Below are 18,743 nucleotides of genomic sequence, written 5' to 3'. Positions count from 1 at the left end.
TGGTCAGTCAGGTTTTGCCTGCGTGCTGACTTCGTCTTCTGCCGGGCCACGTACTCCCCAGTGGTGGGGATGTAGCATCTCTGTATAGTATCAGGACTTGGCCCTTGATGAACATCCAATGGGTTAATAGAATAAATCCAAACACAACCTGTCTGTGGGAGGTAAGTTTTCTTTTGTTTATAAACTACTCAGGCTATGGCTGTTTGTTATAGCAGCCATAATGGACTAAGACGCTTGCTGTAGTTAAGAATTTACTTCAGAAAAGGTCAGGAGCACTTGGCTTTGAATAAGAAATGTGTGAAATTCTCCAGCAAGGGATTGAGACCCTGAACGGTTATCACCACAGAGACAGAAACAACCTGGAACCTTGCTGACCTCTCTTCTCTAAGTTATCATATTTAGCAAGTGAAAATATAGGACACCCAGTTCAATGTCAACATCAGGTAAAAACAAGCAACTTTTTGGTATAAATAGGCCCCCAATGTTGAATGGGACTTGTTTACCTGAAATTCTGATTTCACTGGGCATCTTGCGTTTTATCTTGGCACTTGGGGTTGAGAGGATTGAGAGCATTGAGGCCCACATCCCATCTTGGGAATAAGATTAATCAAATGACAAATAATTCTGTACATGTGAGGTGGCCTCAGGAGATGGCGCTTTCATTCTTTTTAGCAAATGTTTCTTCCTGTTTTTCATCTTTCCTCGGACTACGAGTTGGGTTTTGGTTAAAGTCATGGAGCAATTTTCATAACCAGGTTCATGTCCCAACTTTTCTGCTGACCTCACTAAGTAACTATAGGCAGATTAATTAGCTCAGTGACTCAGTTTCCTCAACAATGAAATTGGGATGATAATGTTCATCTTCTTGGTTGTTGAAACAAGATGGTGTTTGTTAGGTGCTGAGGGCCAGTCTCAGCAGATTGTATGTGCTCAGAAGTTAGAAGCTCTCATAACTGTTTTGATGTTTTTGAGCACAGTTAGTTTTTAAAGCACACTAAATTTCAGGTTGAGGGGCGTCTCCTACTTGCACACAGATTGGAGGGCTCATGAGCCCTGTGCCAGGTGCCTCTTCTCGTTCTTCAATTCCTTGGATTTAGAGTTGCTGGGTTTTGTGGGGCATAATGCTTCATGCTCAGGGCAGAAGGCCTGATCATAACCCCATTTTTGTCTAAACCAAAGTCTCTAACCCTTCCATTAGCTCATTCCAAATCCTAATCATTGCATTCAGTGGTAGAATTGTTGACTGCCAAATTCTATTAGAAACCTATACAGTTGTATCTCAGTATCCATGGGAGACTGATTCCAGGTCCTTTGCAAAATTTGTGGATGCGTAGGTCCATTAAATAAAATGGTACAGTATTTGCAAGTAACTTGACACACATATGCTTTTTATATAGATTACTTAAAATACCCAATACAGTGTAAATGCTGTTAAACAATTTTATGCTGTATAGTTTAGGAAACAAGGACAGGAAAAAATCTATGTGTTCAGTATAGATACAATATTTTTCTCAAATATTTTTGATCAATGGATGGTTGAATCCCCAGATGTGGAACCCACAGATATGGAGGGCTGACTGTACACACTTTATGAGTGAAAATACAAACAATTTGAGATGAAGTGTAGGGAAACTGTGGTGGATTAACTAATGGTCAACTTGTAACACCCGACTGAAGTGAATCAGCACGGTTCTGAGTAGAAAAGGGGATTGTTGCTGACAGCATAAAAGGCGAACTGGAGGGGAAGATGGTGTGCTGTTGATTCTGCCAGAGAAGCTTGTCGCACTGACTTTCCTGATACGAACTCGGCTGTCCTCATCGTTGGAGGAGCTTGGGTCTTTGCTGTCGATGAGGACGGCTGTGGTTCTTTCTGGGGGAGCTCCGGCTCTTACCTTGAGCATTACTTCCTAGTTTCGGTGCAGATCCCTCAACCTGCTGGCCCAGAGCCTTCACCCTGCTGGTGCAGACTTTCTAGCTTCCACCACTGACCTTCGGGCCTTCCCCGTGCAGATCCTTGAGCATGAAGCATTGTTGTGGGCTCTAGGCTCCCAGCTGGGTTTGTGGAGGACATTGCTGTGGGACCCAGACCCTCCGCTGGATGACTTGAGTCTCTAGTGTATGGACAGATCTCTTGCACCATTCTGCATTTGACTTTTTGAGTGAATATTATAAAATAACCCTATAAATTATGTGTCCTGTATTAAATCTACTCCCTTGCAAACCTTGACTACAGCAGAGACCAACCTTGAGGATGGAGAGAGAGAAAGGAGAAACGGAACTACTTGGGGCTCTGCAGTGCTCTTCAAAGCAGCTCAGAAATACTTGTGTTCTGGGTAGGTACTTCATGGAAAGCACCAGATTCAGAGTCACTGGGACTGTGTTCAGATTATCTCAGTGCTACTTGTGAGTTGTGCCAATTTAAGAAAGTTATGCATCTCTCAGTTTGTGACTCTCTGTCTATACATACAGCATTATGGAGTTCTGGGGGAAAATTAAATGGAAAAAAGGCAGATATAGGAACATGGCACCCAAAAAGAGCTCGGTAACTCTAATCTGGCTTTCAGAGAACTTTGATAGCACTCTGTAACAAGTGCTGTGATTATCTGGCCAGCAGCTAACCTTGGTCCTTGTGTGTGAGTGTGTGATTGTAGTTCCGTGTTTGTGTTGATGTTAGCTGCAACATTTATAGAGGGCCTGTAGCACTGACTAACAAAACTGTCCCAGTTTGCCCAGGACTAAAGAGGTTACCAGGATGCAGGGCTTGCAGTGGAAAAGTCCCAGGCAAACTGGAACAAATTGACCAACCCTCCACTGTGTGCAAATTGTTCTATACACAATATCCCACTAAGCCTTCAAACTGACCTCTGAGGCAGACACTCACATTGTTGCTCAGTTACAGATGAAAAGTTCACTGGAAGCGATGAAGCAATTTGCTCAAGCCATGCAGCTAATTAATGGGAGGAGAAGAATCTGAGCCAGACGTCTCCAGGTCTTGATTGTGAGATCTGAATCATCATGCTGTGTCATTTAAGACCAATCCAAGGGCATGGTCTCTCACTGCCGCTCACCTCTGCACTCCTGGGTCATTGCTAAACACCTTCCCATCTTCCTTTCTGTCTCTAATCCTTCATGCTTCCCAGCTGAGTCTTTGACAAAGAACCAACAAGACAGACACGGAGCGAGGTCAAGTCCAGTCTTGTATGTAGACACAGCAGGGGCCCCTCCTTCCCTTAGTAACAGACGCTGATGCCTGGTTGCCAGCCCCAGGGCCCAAGTACACGCTTCTGTGCACCAGTGTGAAAGCTGCTCAGGGAGGACAAGGGAGATGGGTACAGGGTGGGTGGTGTTTGAGAGAGTCTCCCCTGTTCACTCTTTTAATTTTTAACTCAGGCTTTTCCCTCTACAGAAACCTTGCTATGTTGCAGGAAAAGTCCATGAAAAGATCTGCTCAAGGGGAAGGAAGAGTGACTGCTGCAAGGAGTAGGAACCAGAAGGGAGAGAAAACTCCAAACCAACAGAAGTCCAGTGCTGCTCCTTCATCTTCTTTCTTTCTTTTCTCCCCTCTGCTACTAGGAAGTTCCTCAGAGGTCTGAAGTGTATGACCTCAGAGAGGCAGCCTTCTGAACAGAGCTTTCAGGCATTTGAAAGTTCCATGGTCAGTGTCATCCCCATTGTACTGTAAGGAATTGTGGGTTTCAAAGCAGCTGCAGAGGAGCAGCCCCGCTGAAGCGCTTTACTCCTTTTTAATAGGTACTGTTAGAGTTGACACTTTAAGCAACATGGATTGCTCATCTCAAAAGGTAGGTGTCACTTTGAAAGCATGTTTCTTTCTTTATCTATATTTTCAAAATACAGGGAATTTTAAGATTAAATGGAAGAGGATGTTCTAGTCATATACCAATTGTCCTGTTAGATTCTCTTGACCTAGCGAGTGTGTTAAACAAGCTTATGGTATGTGCTTTGAAATATGATTTTTCTGACTTAGCCTTTGGGCCTGTTCAGATTTAATAGAAAAATTTAGAGAGGGATACCTGTTGGATTTAGAGATGGATACGCTTCTAAGGTTATTAGATCATATATTCCAACCAGAAGCTCTTATTTCTGACGGCACATCAGAGTATTCTGGGCACATCTTTAAAATGTGGAGTCTTGGTCTCCATCTTCAAAGATTCTGATCTAGAAAATTTGGAGTGGAGCTCTGAAATCTATACTTTGAAATGACATCTGAGTGCTTTTCGTGTAGCCGGTCCTCAGATCAGCATTGTGGAATTGCCTCCATGAAGAGCAGGCAAACATCATGTGTGATCAGAAATATAAGCTGCCCAAATGTATCAGTTTTGCCCAGTCTGGGTGTCAGAATTTTGGTTGTAAAAGCTAAGATCCACTAAATGGCCATTTGAAGTGCCTCAAGGAGCATCTAAAAATGGAAACTTTATCAAGTTAGATTTGTTAATAATATTGAAGCCCAGCCTCTGAAATGAAGGCCCTCTGCAATTTAATAAACCATTTTGCTTAGATATATATTTCTTCCAAGAAGCTCCACCTTTTCCTTTGAAGGTAATGTAGAGAATTCTTAGCCAGGTCTGTCAAGAAAACTTTCTTGGATCTGTTCTGGAGCTGACTTTTAGATCTGCTGATCTTTTGTGTGTTTGACGTACTCTACAGACTGAGGTACCTTCTGTATCAGTATATTTAGGGCTTTTTGGGTATTAAGTCATTGTCTTTGTCTATAAACTAGCTTATATCTTGTTTCTGCAGAGGTTCTGTTGCTCCCATTGTGTTCAGTGAAATGCTTATGGTTTGCTTTCTTCACTAACTAAAGAATACCTTATCTGTTTGCATGATGTGGCATCTCTCGTCTCTATCCTGGACACTCCGTCATTGATTTGTCTTTCTCTGTGTCCATACCTTGGATGACCATTTGTTAGTATAGAAGGACTTAAGTATAATGCAGGCTGCCTCAAACTCAAAACAATCTGTGTATGAGATCAAGTAACCAACAAGTCCAAGTTAGATCTAGGGTTCCAGATGATGTCACCAAGACTCTCCTTTTTTCCTTCTTGTGATTCTGCTCACTTCTATGTTGGCTTTTTTCTAAGACAAACTTTCCCCCATATGACTCAGAGATTAATTATTATCTGTTCTAGTGATAAACATCCTCACAGTTAGTGATTCTAATGAAAACAGAGTATTCTTTATCAATAGCTCTAGTGAAAGTGCCAGGAAATACCTTGGTCAACCCAGCTTGGGTCACATGCTTATCCCTGAACCAATTACTGTGTCTAGGAAGATGGAACACTCTGATTGGTCAGACCTGTGTCTCCTGTCTTGTTCTGGAGTCAAGGGATTGGATTAACCATATTGTGCAACGTGGACTAAAACTGGAGTAGAATCAGTTATACCCAGTAAGGATACACTCTACTTCTTTTGGTGGGAAGACTAGTATCTTAGTTAGTGTCAGGACTGAAGTCAGGTTTTTCCCCAGACGAGGCAGACAAATGAATTCCAAGATATCTCTTGAATAATGTTAATATTCTCCTTGATTGCAGAAGGCCCTTTTTTTGGGGAGGGGGTATAATTATTCATTCTCACTCTAGCAACTTTGTAACTTAATCCAGATATTCCAGTTTTGTGGTGTTCCTCTGTTGTTCTTGCAATGAAGATTTTTATTTGGAATGGATTTGAAATCTAGGCCAAAGGAAAGATTTCCACTGTCCACGAAACCTTGTTGCTTGCAAAGACACAATACAAACAACCTTAACCCATCAGTTGGTACATGTCTTACCTCTAGGATGCTGAGAGAAATAATGAATGACTTCATATTCTTGGAAGAGTTGCTGCTAAAATCTTCCTTGGGTGGTATTGTATATACTTTAGCTAATCAAATTCCTTTACAGTTTTGTTTTTTTTTTGTACTGGAAATCAAACTCATGACCTCAGACTTGCCAGGCAAGTGCTTAAGCCACTGAGCTATATCCCCAGCTCCTTTACAGTTGATGCTGGGATTTTTCCATCTTGTTTGCCTCATCATTGCAGACCTAGAATTGATTTCATTAGTAGAAGAGGGAACTCTTAGAGATGATTGGTCAAGTTCTCAGAACTCAGATTGAGTTCAAGAGTAGACAAGCAGAGAGGATGGTTTTAATCAACAGAAAAATTTCTGTACTTCTGTATGATGAAAAAAATAGGGTCAGTAGTTCTCAAATGCATCATATTTGAGGTAGGATTAAAGCATCCCAACTTTGAATGAAGTTCCATTGGTAAGTCTAATATGCTACAATTTTTGAGAACAGCTGAATTAAGCAATGAGATCAGTGAACACACTCCATGTTTTTAAAGGTCCAAAGCTCAGCATCTTTTCATTTAATTTTTAGGTCCACAACTTTCCTAAAGTAATTTGCTATGTAAGTGATACTTATTTCCAACATGTTGGGATTCAGAGTGATGTGTATTTAAAAGCCATTGACTTAGAAGACAAATCAGGATTTTATGTAGCTTGGATATGTTACCTATCTTCCCTGGGTCTTACTGTCATCAGCTAGAATGTGATACACTAAAAATCTCTAAGATTATAAAGTGCCTGGTTCATAGTAATTTGGCATAATGGCAAATATCATTGCTGTTATTATTTAATGAAGTAGGTGCTCCGGGAGAGACAATGGAGATTAATTGGAATCACCAGCAAGGAATTGGTTTGGACATGGTGGAGGGGAGGGGAGTCATATGCCCTTCCTCCACCTGACTCCTCACCAGTGATCTTGTGTGACATAATTTGCAGATCCAGATAAGTCAAATCTATACAATAATGTCTCACCTGACACAAGATTCAAGTCCAAAGGCATTGCCTAAGGTGAAAACCAAAATTGCCCTTGAAATTCCTTCACACCACTTTTAAAGTTCTGTATAGTAGGCCAACAGTTTTTCCTCCAATGTTGGAACAAATTGCAGTGTCTCTGTCATGGTCCCAGATGAAGTCATTGTCTTATATATACAGCTTAGACAAAAACATGTAGTATTGTTCAACACTGCAGTCCTTTTCAGCTCTGTTTGGGAGAGTTGGAGAGGCACTTGGGAACTGAGAGTGACTGTAAGAAGCACATGTTTTGTTCACACCTAAGGCTGCTTCCCTATCTGATGGAACGATAGGGTCACACACACCTGCTCTTTAAAGGAAGCGCAGAGAGTTGCTTATGTGTGTGCTAAGCACACATAAAATGCAGTACCACAGTCCGAGAAAATTTCTACCTGGAACTTCACATATATGAAGTGCAAGAGTCAGCTTTTAAAAGTCACCTCTTTTTAATAATACTCCAGGGAGAAAGGGATATCCAGATTGGCTCATAGAGGGGAAGCAAGGAAGAGATGCTGGAAGAGACAGGCTAAAGATATTTAAAAAATGAAATATGAATAGTGGATAGGAGTGAAAAGGATGTTTTGTGGGTAGACTGTGTGCCAAAAACCATTCCTGGGGAACTCTATAGACCTTATCAGCTTCAGAGGAATGGAAATATCTCCAGATACCTGAAGAGTGGCTCTATTCCCATTTCCCATAGCTCGACAAAAGTGCCTCGATACACCACATGAGCCACCCCCAGGCGCGGCCAGAGCTGCCTCCCTTGCCTGCATCTGTTGATGAGGAGCCGTCTGAACTCTACCAGGTATGTACCCCTGACTGCACGCTCTTCTGCTGAGGATGATAAGGTGAAGAAAACCTCCAGCACCTCTAGGTATTCAGCAAGCACTAGTAGGGGACCAACATTCAGGCTTGACAAGTGAGATTAATGGCTTTGGTTGTTTTTACCACCAAAAGAATCTGCAGCAGTGTGGGAGAAAGAATTATGTGTTACTGACACCTCTGGACTTCCGTATCATCAACTGTAAAATGAGGTAATTCTACCTTACTTACTGCCATGCCCATAAGGAACCAAGACAAGAGATGTAAATCATCTGATTCTGCTGTTGAGTGCCCACTGTTACACAGTGGTAAGAAAAGCACAATTGGTGTTTATTCAGAAAGTGTTTCCACTGAGCTCACCAAAAGTGGAAACCTAGCATGAGGTATGCGCAGCTGTGCAAGTCTCCGTGTAAGAAGAGCCCAGGCTCCCAGAGACAGCCTGAACTGTGTCTCACTCCACGTTTCTTCCCTTGTAGACGATCATGTCGCACAGCTTTTATCCCCCCTTGATGCAACGCACGTCGTGGACGCTGGCTGTGCCCTTCAAAGAGCAGCAGCACCACCGGGGACCCAGTGATTCCATAGCCAACAATTACTCACTGTTGGCTCGAGATCTAAAGCTGAAAGACCTGATAAAGATCTACCAGCCAGTCACCATCAGTGCCCCTCGGGACAGGATCGCTCGGGGGCTGCCATCAGGTAGTGTGCCGTATTTTGGGGCTTGGAGTGAAACTTCTGCTCCTGGGTTCCAGCCCGGGCTGTCCTTGTGCAGCTAACTTTGAATAGTTTTATAGAGCTTCATTCCCCTACCTATGAAGTGGAAATTATTGCAACAGCTAATATTTATGGATCCTTTGCATATCCAAGGGCATATCCGAGGTACTGCTCTGTGTATTTGTATTACTGATACCCCTAAAACACTGTGGCTTAAACCAAGCACTATTTATTATCCTCAGTCTCTGCAGGTCACGAATCCGGGCATGGCTTAAATGTAGTCTACACAAGTCAGAATTTAATGATTTTCTTATGGAGTAATTAATTTGAAGATCATATTTTCCCATTTTGTATTACTAAAATTGTTAGTAATCTGTAAATAACTAGAGTTAAAACCTCCCAGATTTAACTGTCACAAGAACTCTCAGCCAAGCCAGTCTTCGAACACAAACTACTAAGATGCTTTCTCTACAAACAGAGAAAGCCATCAAGACAGAAGCTGCTAAGTATGTTGTTCAAGTCCTTACTTGAGTTGACTTCTGCTTATTAGTCATTAGAGGAAATTTGTATTTGGAGAATCTTAAACATCTATTTTGATGTAATATTGGTATTGCTGTATTATTAACATTTTGTGAGTCTATCCCTAGGTTGTTGCGTTTCCTGGTTGTCTCTCTTGGTGTTAGTTTTTCTCATGTGTGCTGAGACTTGGTTTGCAGGCCTATGTTGAAGGTTCCCCCTTCTTTCTTGCTGCATGCACATACCCCCATTTTTATTGAATTATAATTCACACACAACAAAATACAAAGCTGTGTTTAGGTCAGTGGGTTTTGATTATTGCTATACTGTATAGCTGCCACACAAACAAGATATTAGGCATTTCTATCATTAGAAAAATTTCCCTATGTTCCCTTCTGATCAGTTTTCTCCCTTGTCCTACACATCTCATCTCAGACTAACCACCTTCTGGATTCTGTCACCACAGATTCATTTTGCTTGTTCTCATATAAGTGTAACCATGCACTTTGAACTATTTTGATGTGCTTTCTTAGCATAGCTTCTTTCTTAGCCTCCATGTATCCCTTAGGACTCCACTATTAACCCTCAGGTCTTATACTGATGCTGAGGCTCCCATCCTAAGGCAATATTTAGAGCTCTCATAGATCTGCTCCCAGAGGCAAGGTAAAGTTAGGTCCAGGTGTCATTAGCCTTCCTGTGCCATCTCTAGCCACTGTGTTAATTGGCTCGGTTTAGTCCTGAAGCCTGGTCCTCCTTCCCTACATCAGAGTGTGTGTTGGGATTCTGTCACTTGCCAGGTATCAGACTCCTACCTCCTCCTACCTGCTTCTGCACCCAGAAGTCAAGTCAGGACTTTTGCCTCACACTGCTTATATCTAGCTCACATAGATGAGCATGTCCTTGAGCAGTACAATATATTTTTAATTTTTAGAGTATTTTGTTCATTACTGTTGTGATTAGAAAAGTACATCTTAACTGGGAGTCTTCAATTCTCTTGCTTCTCTCAAAGTGTCGATTTCATGTTAGTATGTCACTAATATTACTCTGTTACTTACCAATTTCCTCAAACTAGAGCTTTTTGCAGATGATGGTATTTAGGTAAAACTTAATACAGTTGTTTTTATATAATTTATTGAATGTATTTGCAGTTACTTTCTATTTATTACAAGTGATGTTGCTTTTTCTATTTTCAAATATTAGATACTTGTTACAAATAATACAAAAAATATTTGTGCTCCTCATATGAAACTTTCTTTAAAAATAATTTCAGTAAGTTTAAATGCCTGAGTCTATTTCAAGGGAAACATCAAATAATAACTGATTCTTAGAAGGTAGAGTGTTGGGGAGCAAATTGAATAAGCAGTTATTAATAGTTGTCAAATATATGGAAGAATGGAAGGTATGCCCATTTCCGTTTTATAGCTAGGGAAACTGAGACCCAAAGTGAGTAAGTGTGTTCTTCAGGACCACACAGGTAATCAGTGCTGCATGATGGACCAGAGCCCACGTCTTCTGCCTTGTCCCACCATGCCTTGTCCACTCCCCTTAGTGTGTTCTTGGACTTTTCCAAAAGTCATGTCTGTGTGGACAGAAAATGGCCCAAGACCATTCCCTATCACTGACATTTTTCTTCTCTATCTTGCAGGAACTAAAAGCTCATCAGAGCCCAACAAGAAGAAGATGAAGTTCTGCTTTGCAGCCAAAGAGGAGCCCACTGGGTAAAATGTCACTGTGGTCACTAGAGAATGTAAAACACTCCCAAGAGGGTTATGGTTTCATTAAAGCTGCGCTCTGACTCTTGCCTACAAAGGGTTCCAGATATCCAGTGACTCATCCCCCACCCCCATTATTTGCCTTAATCCAAAATTTTTAGGCTCTAAACAAAAACAGATTAACCAACTAAGCAAAATCAGCATTAGCATACCTATGAGGTGTGCAGTGGTTAGGGTCATGTTTGAAATACACACACGTGCCATTAGATGACATAGAGGAGAGGGGCTTCTAGTGCAGAACCACACTAACCAGCTTGGAGAAAGTGGGTCTAACACCACAGTCCCTCTGCAGAGCCCCTAGGACTGAGCTGTGTCTAATTTTCAGGACCAAGATGGCCTGCAACACCTCAACCTCCTCACCCATGAAGAAGGAAGTGAATACTTCTTTGAACCTCCCAGGAAGCAGACCAATGAGTCCAGAACAGCAGATTAATGTGATGTTACAGCAGGAGATGGAAATAGAAAGTAAAGAAAAAACCCCATCTGAATTAGACCTGGAGGTACATTCTTGCTATCCCATTTCATTTTGCTGAGTATTACTCTTGGCATCTGAGTGATTTAAACTGAAGGAAAATAGCAGACAACCTGCTGGATGTTTTAAGAATAGCAAAGTCCAGATGGAATGATAGACTACTAAATGGGGTCTGTGTATGTGTGAGAGACAGACAGACAAATAGAGAGAGCGGGAAAGAGTAGGCAGAGAGAGAGAGGAAGAGGAAGAGGAGGAAGAGGGGAAGGAGAGAGAAAGGGAGACATCTGATCTAGCAAGTCATGGAAATTCGTGTCTTTGGGTTCTCCTAGAACACAGGTTGTAAAATGTTGGCCAATAGGCTAGGGTTGCTGGTTTTGCCAAACAAGAAAGAGGATACCCAGTTCAATTTGAATTTCAGATAAACACTGAATACTTTTTTTAGTATAAATATATCTAGTGTGTCCTGTGATTTTTCTGGCAGCCCTATCACAGACAAACATGCCCTGTGGATATATTTTAGAAATGAGAGAAATCTCAAATTAGATTTTCAACCTCTCTTCAAAAAGCTAAAATATTTGGAGCTCTGCAGCAGCTTCTTCCATTAAATGAAAAATATATTCTCCTATTGGTCATTGTCCCACCACTGTTTACAGTTCTGTTACGTCCAACCAACTTTCACTTATTACTCACTTTAGCACAAAGATTAAAAGACAAGCAGATTGTGGGCTTATTCTATGTAACAAAATACTTACTAACAAGAACTCACAGTAACTGAGTATTGCTCTTGGCAAAATTCTGCTATACCCTTTAGCTGCTTGAACCCATTTAAGACCTGGGTACCATGAATATCCCCATTGTCCAGGTTTGGAAAGTGGAGCGCAAATAAATTAAACAACATGCTCTTACACAGTAAAAGACAAAATTAAGACATAAACTAGACCCGGTTGGTGCCAAATCTCTGGGCCGGTAGAAGCTATGCAGCATTTCTCAAACTTGCCTGCAGAGAAGAATCACCTAAAGTGCTTGTTAAAATCCTTCAACTCCCTAAGGAGGGCCTGGGTATCTTCATTTTAGCAAAGCCTTACCCTGCTTCCCCATCTTGGCATTTGTTAAAGTCAGTGAAGTTTGGCAATACTGCTGTGTGTAGATGAATTTGACCTGTGATGGTTTGACCTAGGATTTGTTTGACTTTACAATGATGTAAAGGTGATATGCACCAGTGGAAAGCATATTTTGAATTTTGATCTTTGGCTTGGCTAATGATACACAGTACGATCCTCTCCAGTCATATATGGCAGTGACAGTGAGCTGCGTCTACACAATCACAAGGACACACAAGTGATACCCTACAGTGTATCGTGCTGCTAAGCTGGGCTGTTCTGTAGGTTAGGTGTGTTCAATACATTTTCGACTTAGGATTTTTGTCACAAGTCAAGAAGCTTCTATATAAGCTGCTTCTGGTAAGGTTGGGGAGAAGGGCGGTGCAGTTACTGGCACCGGCCTCTTTTGACCATGTATAGTTGGCACTGAGATGTAAATTTCAAACCCTTTCCATGAGTTATGCCTCTCATTGTTTTAAACTATTCCTTCTGTCTGAAATTATTTCTTCTCAGAACTTCCAGCAGCTTAGAGCCAAATCCTGCATAGACAAAACTTGCTGAAATCCCTGGATTGCATTGGGCAATTTTGTTTAGTTTTTGTGTTTGTGTTGCTTTCTAAACTCAAAACCCCATGTTTGGGTTAGAACCATCTTAAGTGTCATTCAGACTTTGGGAAGATTTTCCTCACGGACAGCTACAAGCCACAGATCAAAGTGCTTGATAGAAGATCATTATTCTTCTGGAGGGTGAATTATTTGAGTCCAGTTTAGGAGCTTGTCATTACTTTTTAAAGACCAACAGATATGCACCCTTCATCCCTGGCCTTTGTACTCACTGTACTGTCTCACTGCGTGGCATTTGACAAGGTTTTGTTATGCCCCATTGCAGTGTCTGGCTTTGGTTGAATCTTCCAGAATCATGGGGAAAACCAGTGTTTCAGTGCAGTGTGAAGCAATAGGCCCTGAAACCACGGGCCTATCTTAGTGAATGAAGGTGAGGATGGGTGCTGTGTGAATGAACAAGTTCCCTTGTCAGCTGATGGGTGGGACAGGGGGGCAAGGTACCCAATCATGATTTTCTTGCTTGTGATTTGTTTATGGAAGAGATACTATTACTACTTGACCAACGGAATCCGAAAAGATATGATTGCCCCTGAGGAGGATGGAGTGATGGTTCGGATTTCAAAGCTGATTTCTAACAAGCTGCTGACAAGTCCCTCCTTGGAACCCCTGCTGGTTGCCCTTGTGGATGAAATGGAAAATGACTATTACAGTAGCCTCATGAAAAGCGTTGGTAAGACTGGGCATAAATGGGCAGAGGTCTCCTATGTGAAGGAACCATCTTTCATAGGTTCTGCTGAAAATACCTCAAACATCATTTAACCTTTAATTCACAAGCTCTCTCACCCCAGCCAGCATCATTAATGTCTACAATAGCTCTTCCTACTTTAGTGTACGTCATTACCAAGGATCTTGTTAAAATGCAGATTCTGATTCAGTGGATCTGCCTTGGGGCAGAGATCATTATTTTGCATTTCTAACAAGTTCCCGGGTAACTCGGATGGAGCAACATTATGGGTAGCAAGAGCCTATTTAAACTTTGAAATCTAGTTCAAGACCTGTATCTTCTCTAAAGTGTTCTTTCTCTTCACGCCTCGGTGGTCCCTCCCTCCTCTGCATTTATAGAACTTCTTGTTTCTACTTTCAACTCCTGCTTTGCAAGTTCTCCCAAACCTTTATTTCTCTATTGCTTCCGACACTGGCATTGTTGTTTCATTTCCCTGGGTCTTGACTCCTTGCTAGACCATCAGATGGGGGAGATGCATTATTGATTCTCCTTCTACTTTGTTCTTTGCCATGTCTTCTGCACATAGCAAGTCACTGGGAAACGTTTGATGCTGGGTGAGTATATGAGAAGCATCAAAGCAGAGGCATGATCTTCATATTTTTATGCCTTGCTAGCTCATCTACAAAGTTATCTAGGTTTTTTTGTTTTTTGTTTTAATTTTCCTAACTGACTTTCTAATGATGTCAGTGCAATGGCTTTTTGCCTACAATTACACAGAAACCGGCTTCCATGAATAAACATGTCAGGTCCTTCACTTCCAGCGCCAACTTGCTTCTCCAATTGTATCACCTTTAACTTCACCATTTGCACGTGACATTTCTGCCACAGCATAGCTCACAGATCCCTCAGTAATAGTGGTGGCATTTCACGTCTTCACATGCTATTCCCTCCACCCCCATGCTTGTCCTTTTTTTTCCGGGCTAGCAAACTCTCATTCTTTTATGGCCCGGCACAAAAGTTACTACTTTTAAGAAACTTTTCCTAGGGGCTGGGGATTTAGCTCAGCGGCAAAAGCGCCTGCCTGGCAAGCGCAAGGTCATGAGTTTGGTTCCCAGTACCGGAGAAAAACCAAAAAAAAAAAAAAGAAACTTTTCCCAGTCTTTCTTTCCTCACCCTGAAAAAATTTGGTTTCTAAATTTCCATTTGTAAATATCTGATGCTAACCATTGTGTTGGTTTTTGGGTTAACTATCTTAGTGTGAGCAATTAGTGACTAAGGAGCGATCAGCAAATACAGGTGCATTGCCGTGCAGGATGCGGAATATCTTAACAGGACTCAACCCCAGGTTCTGTGTGCTCCACACTGTGAACTTTCATTCCTTCTCCCCACGAAATACTTTCAGAAAGATAATGCACCAACATACTAGAACTTCCCCAATTGAGTGACACCCAAGGGATTACCAATGACCTTACAAATGAGGAAGCATTTCCCTGCGGGAATGGACAGAGGCTCAATTGCTTTATGAGTCTGTTGATAAGAGCACAAGAAATTAAGCCAGATATAGTGCTATACCTCTATAATTCCAGCACTCTAAAAGGCATGGCAGGAGGATTACAAGTTAAAGCCCAGCCTGGGCAATTTAGTGACTTAGTGAAACCTTGTCTCAAAATTAAAAAAAAAAAGAAAAAAAGAAAAAAGAAAAGGGCAGAGGATGTAGCTCAGTGTGAAGGCTCTGGTTTCAATCTCCACTATTAAAAAACAACAGAGAAAGAAAGAAAGGAAGGAAGGAAGGAAGGAAGGAAGAAAGAAAGAAAGAAAACAAGAAAGAAAGAAAGAAAGAAAGAAAGAAAGAAAAATAAAACAAGAAAGAAAGAAAGAAAGAAAGAAAGAAAGAAAGAAAGAAAGAAAGAAAGAAAGAAAGAAAGAAAGAAAGAAAGGAGCACAGGATGTTGACGGTCACTACCTGATAACAGGGTTTGCCCTCTTGCTTCTAGTTGATTACATCCTCATGGACCCAATGGAGAGGAAGAGGCTCTTCATCGAGAGCGTGCCCCGCCTCTTTCCCCGCAGAGTGATCCGGGCGCCTGTGCCCTGGCACGGTGCCTACAGGAGCGCTCACAGGTGGAACATGGACCATCTGCACACGGTGAACCCCATGATGCTCATCCTGAAGGAACTGTGGTTTACAGAGTAAGAACGGCCTCCCTTCCCTGCCGTCCCCTTTCTTTATTTCCTGCATGAATAAACAAGCTGTGCAGGCGGGGCACATCCCGTGCAGCCCTGAGCCTGCAGCAGAATGAGACGAACAAAAGTCTTAGATCAGAACTGCAAAGGAACTATGACTGAGAACCCCATATACAAGTTTAAGTGGCCCTGCTTTGTACACCCAGGGCCCCCAGCAGCTGTCCGTAAGCACTGGAGCATGCTGGTTAAGAGCACAGCCTGGAGCCAGTTGGTTCCGACTTAAATCCTGGCTCTGCTGCTTCATGGGTAATATGGGTGTGCTACAACACTTTTCCCTGTCTTCCTTATCTCAGAATTTGGGGTGATAAGAGTTCCCACTTCATGAAGTTGCTAGGAGGAATAAATAACTTACTATACACAAGGTACTTAGAACTGTGCCTGATAAAACTTAAGTACCCAGGAAGTGTTAGTTCACCATCTCCTACCTCCATTATGACACATCTCACCTAAATTATAATTGCATGTATACTTGTCTGTTTCTCTCTACCTATGAGATGTATAGGAGCTTGGGTGTTACTCCTTTATGAAATCAGTACCAGCACGGGGCGTGTAAGCAGTTACCTCTCAGTTATATTTGTTGGTGACTTAATAGGCAGCAGAAATGGTGGGAGTCTAAAGGACCAAAGGGGTGTTGCTTTTTTCTCTTTCAGTCTTTAAAAACTGAGGTATGCAGTGGACTCATTATACATGGGGGATTGGTTACAGGACTGCCAAGAGTTACAAATATTTGTGGATGTTGAAGTCCCTTGTATAAAATGGCACAGTATTTGCATATGATCTACAGACCCTCCCATATACTTTGGCTCACCCCTGGATTCATTGTAATATCTAGTACAATGTAAATGCCTTGTAAATAGTTGCTATACTGCTTAGGAAATAATCACAAGAGAAAAGTGTGTATATACAGGAGCTACTTGTTTTTCAAATATTTTCCCTCCATGGCTGGTTGAACTGATGCACGTGGATCTCACAGATCTAGAGGCCAGTTGTAACTCACATTCCATAAAATGTACCCTTTTAAAGTGCACAGTGGTGTACTTTTTAGTATACTTACAAATTTTTGTGACCTTTGCCCCTGGCTAGAATATTTTCATCCCTCCATAAGGAAACCTTACATCCATCAGCAGTCAGCCCTGGTATCCACTCATACGCACTCAGAGCTGTCTGAGCACTGGTCTATTCTGAACATTTCATACAAATGAAATCACATAAAATATGACCTTTTGTGTCTAGCCTGTTTCATTAAATAATGTTTTCAATGTTTGTCTACACTGAAGCATGTATCAGTACTACATTACTTTTCATGGCTGAATAATAACCCATTGTATGGCTATACCAAATTTTGTTTATGCATTCATTAGGTGTTCTGGAAAAGGAAAATACTAGGGTGGTATTTGTTTGTTTGTTTGTTTGTGGGCCCCTCAAGAAAACTAGTTTACTGAAAAGTCAGGCTAATGAACTGGTTAACTGCCACCATCTGAGTTTTTAATTAGAAAAGTTAGAGGTAGATATGTGTACTTGATTTTGATTGACTGAACCTATCAGTGGCTCATATATTTTGTTTGAGGAGAATCTCTGGCTCTGAACACCTTTAGGCTTAAGGGAGCCTTGTTACTTGGAGAATTTATTTATCTTTCATACGTTTTTCTCACAAACTTACCCTATTTTAAAAAAGAAATTAAGAGTGAAATCAGCCAGGGACCATCAATGATAAAAAATAACCACATTCTCTTCTTTGAAGTAAGTTGAAGTTTTCAAGGCTTTGGAGGTGCCAGCCTGAACATTAGGGTGGGAGTGAAGAAGTAATTTTCTAAGTAGGCAGAAGTGCACATAGAAGGATAATTTGTAGAATTGGCTCTGAAGCTATACTGCCTGGGTTGTGGTTTTTGCTTGGTCACTAATTCACTGTGTGATTAATCCCTCTGTGGGTCTTTTTTATATGTAAATGAATGACAATAGCTATTTCAGTTGTTGGGTAGAGGTCTTAAAGAAGTGCTTGGCATACTGTAGTCATTCAGTAAAGGTACTGATTTAAAAACAAACATGCTTATTCCCTCAAAAAAATTAACCTAGCAATTAATGAGGAAGTCACTCTTACAGTGGGTAAAATTTCCACCAGCAAAATGCTAAAAAGATTACAGATAATGAAGTGCACATGGGTTTAATTTGATTATGTAGCAGAGGTGGAAATCCATGAATCTGTTGCTTCCACTGAGAAGAAAGAATTCTTGCCATTAGCTTGTCATGGTTCCCTGCAGACAGAAGCCCCTAAAATGAACTAAAATCAGTTAGATTTTTGTCAGTTCAGAAAGATTTGTTAAGGAAATGTCAAGAGAAATTTTCTTATGTGGCCTGCACTATATAACTTAAACTCTAAGAAAAAAAATCTGAGAGGTCTTAGAGATTGGTGAAGGTTGGGGTTTGACAGCTAGAATGAGGGTAACAGTCAGAGGAAAAAGTAGAAAATCCTGGTCTGGCAATGTGGGATTGTTGTTAGGATTCATTTAAAGATGAGTAAAACGATCAGATGGTGACAACAGCCACACTGGGGTTGGTTCTGGCCTGCTCTGCAGTGCTTTGAACTTGATCGCCATGAAGACCAGGTTCATTGCCTACAGGGGACTAGAATGTAGGCTTCAAGATTTTTGGAGGATAAAGAAAAGTATCTAACAGGTCATTAAAGTGAAGATGAAAATGACAGGGAAGAACTAAGATGAGCTAAGAAATGACAAGGATCTAGTTTGAGGAGTGACAGGCACTGATGATTAAGGAGCAACTTATAAATGAATGGAATAAACATCAAGGAAAGAACTGGTGAACACATGAGCTAAAAGAAGTCTTGGTGAGTATGGTAAACAGCGGGATATCCATCTGGGAGAAATAGGCAAAGGAAGCACAGCGTAAGAGGGCAGACGATGATTCATCGGTCCATTCGTCAGATATTCACTGAGCGCCAACACTGT

At 41.4% G+C, this 18,743-nt stretch overlaps 1 protein-coding gene across 1 annotated transcript in view; it reads left to right on the top strand.

Annotated features, from left to right (window-relative positions):
• The first annotated feature begins 2,194 nt into the window (after positions 1-2,194).
• Positions 2,195-18,743, top strand: part of Dnah3 (dynein, axonemal, heavy chain 3) — a 152,531-nt gene continuing 135,982 nt past the window's right edge. Inside the window, exons 1-10 of the mRNA XM_013504828.1 lie at positions 2,195-2,333; positions 2,894-3,336; positions 3,574-3,655; positions 3,751-3,800; positions 7,554-7,658; positions 8,152-8,374; positions 10,551-10,623; positions 11,003-11,177; positions 13,353-13,542; positions 15,531-15,726. Of these exons, the coding sequence (XP_013360282.1) occupies positions 3,780-3,800; positions 7,554-7,658; positions 8,152-8,374; positions 10,551-10,623; positions 11,003-11,177; positions 13,353-13,542; positions 15,531-15,726 (983 nt within the window). The 5' untranslated portion in view covers positions 2,195-2,333; positions 2,894-3,336; positions 3,574-3,655; positions 3,751-3,779. The remainder of the gene's footprint in view (positions 2,334-2,893; positions 3,337-3,573; positions 3,656-3,750; positions 3,801-7,553; positions 7,659-8,151; positions 8,375-10,550; positions 10,624-11,002; positions 11,178-13,352; positions 13,543-15,530; positions 15,727-18,743) is intronic.

This window comes from Chinchilla lanigera, unplaced genomic scaffold, assembly GCF_000276665.1.
Source record: "Chinchilla lanigera isolate Chin_1 unplaced genomic scaffold, ChiLan1.0 scaffold00092, whole genome shotgun sequence".
NCBI classification, from domain to species: domain Eukaryota; kingdom Metazoa; phylum Chordata; class Mammalia; order Rodentia; family Chinchillidae; genus Chinchilla; species Chinchilla lanigera.
This window is presented reverse-complemented; position numbering and strand designations above follow the sequence as displayed.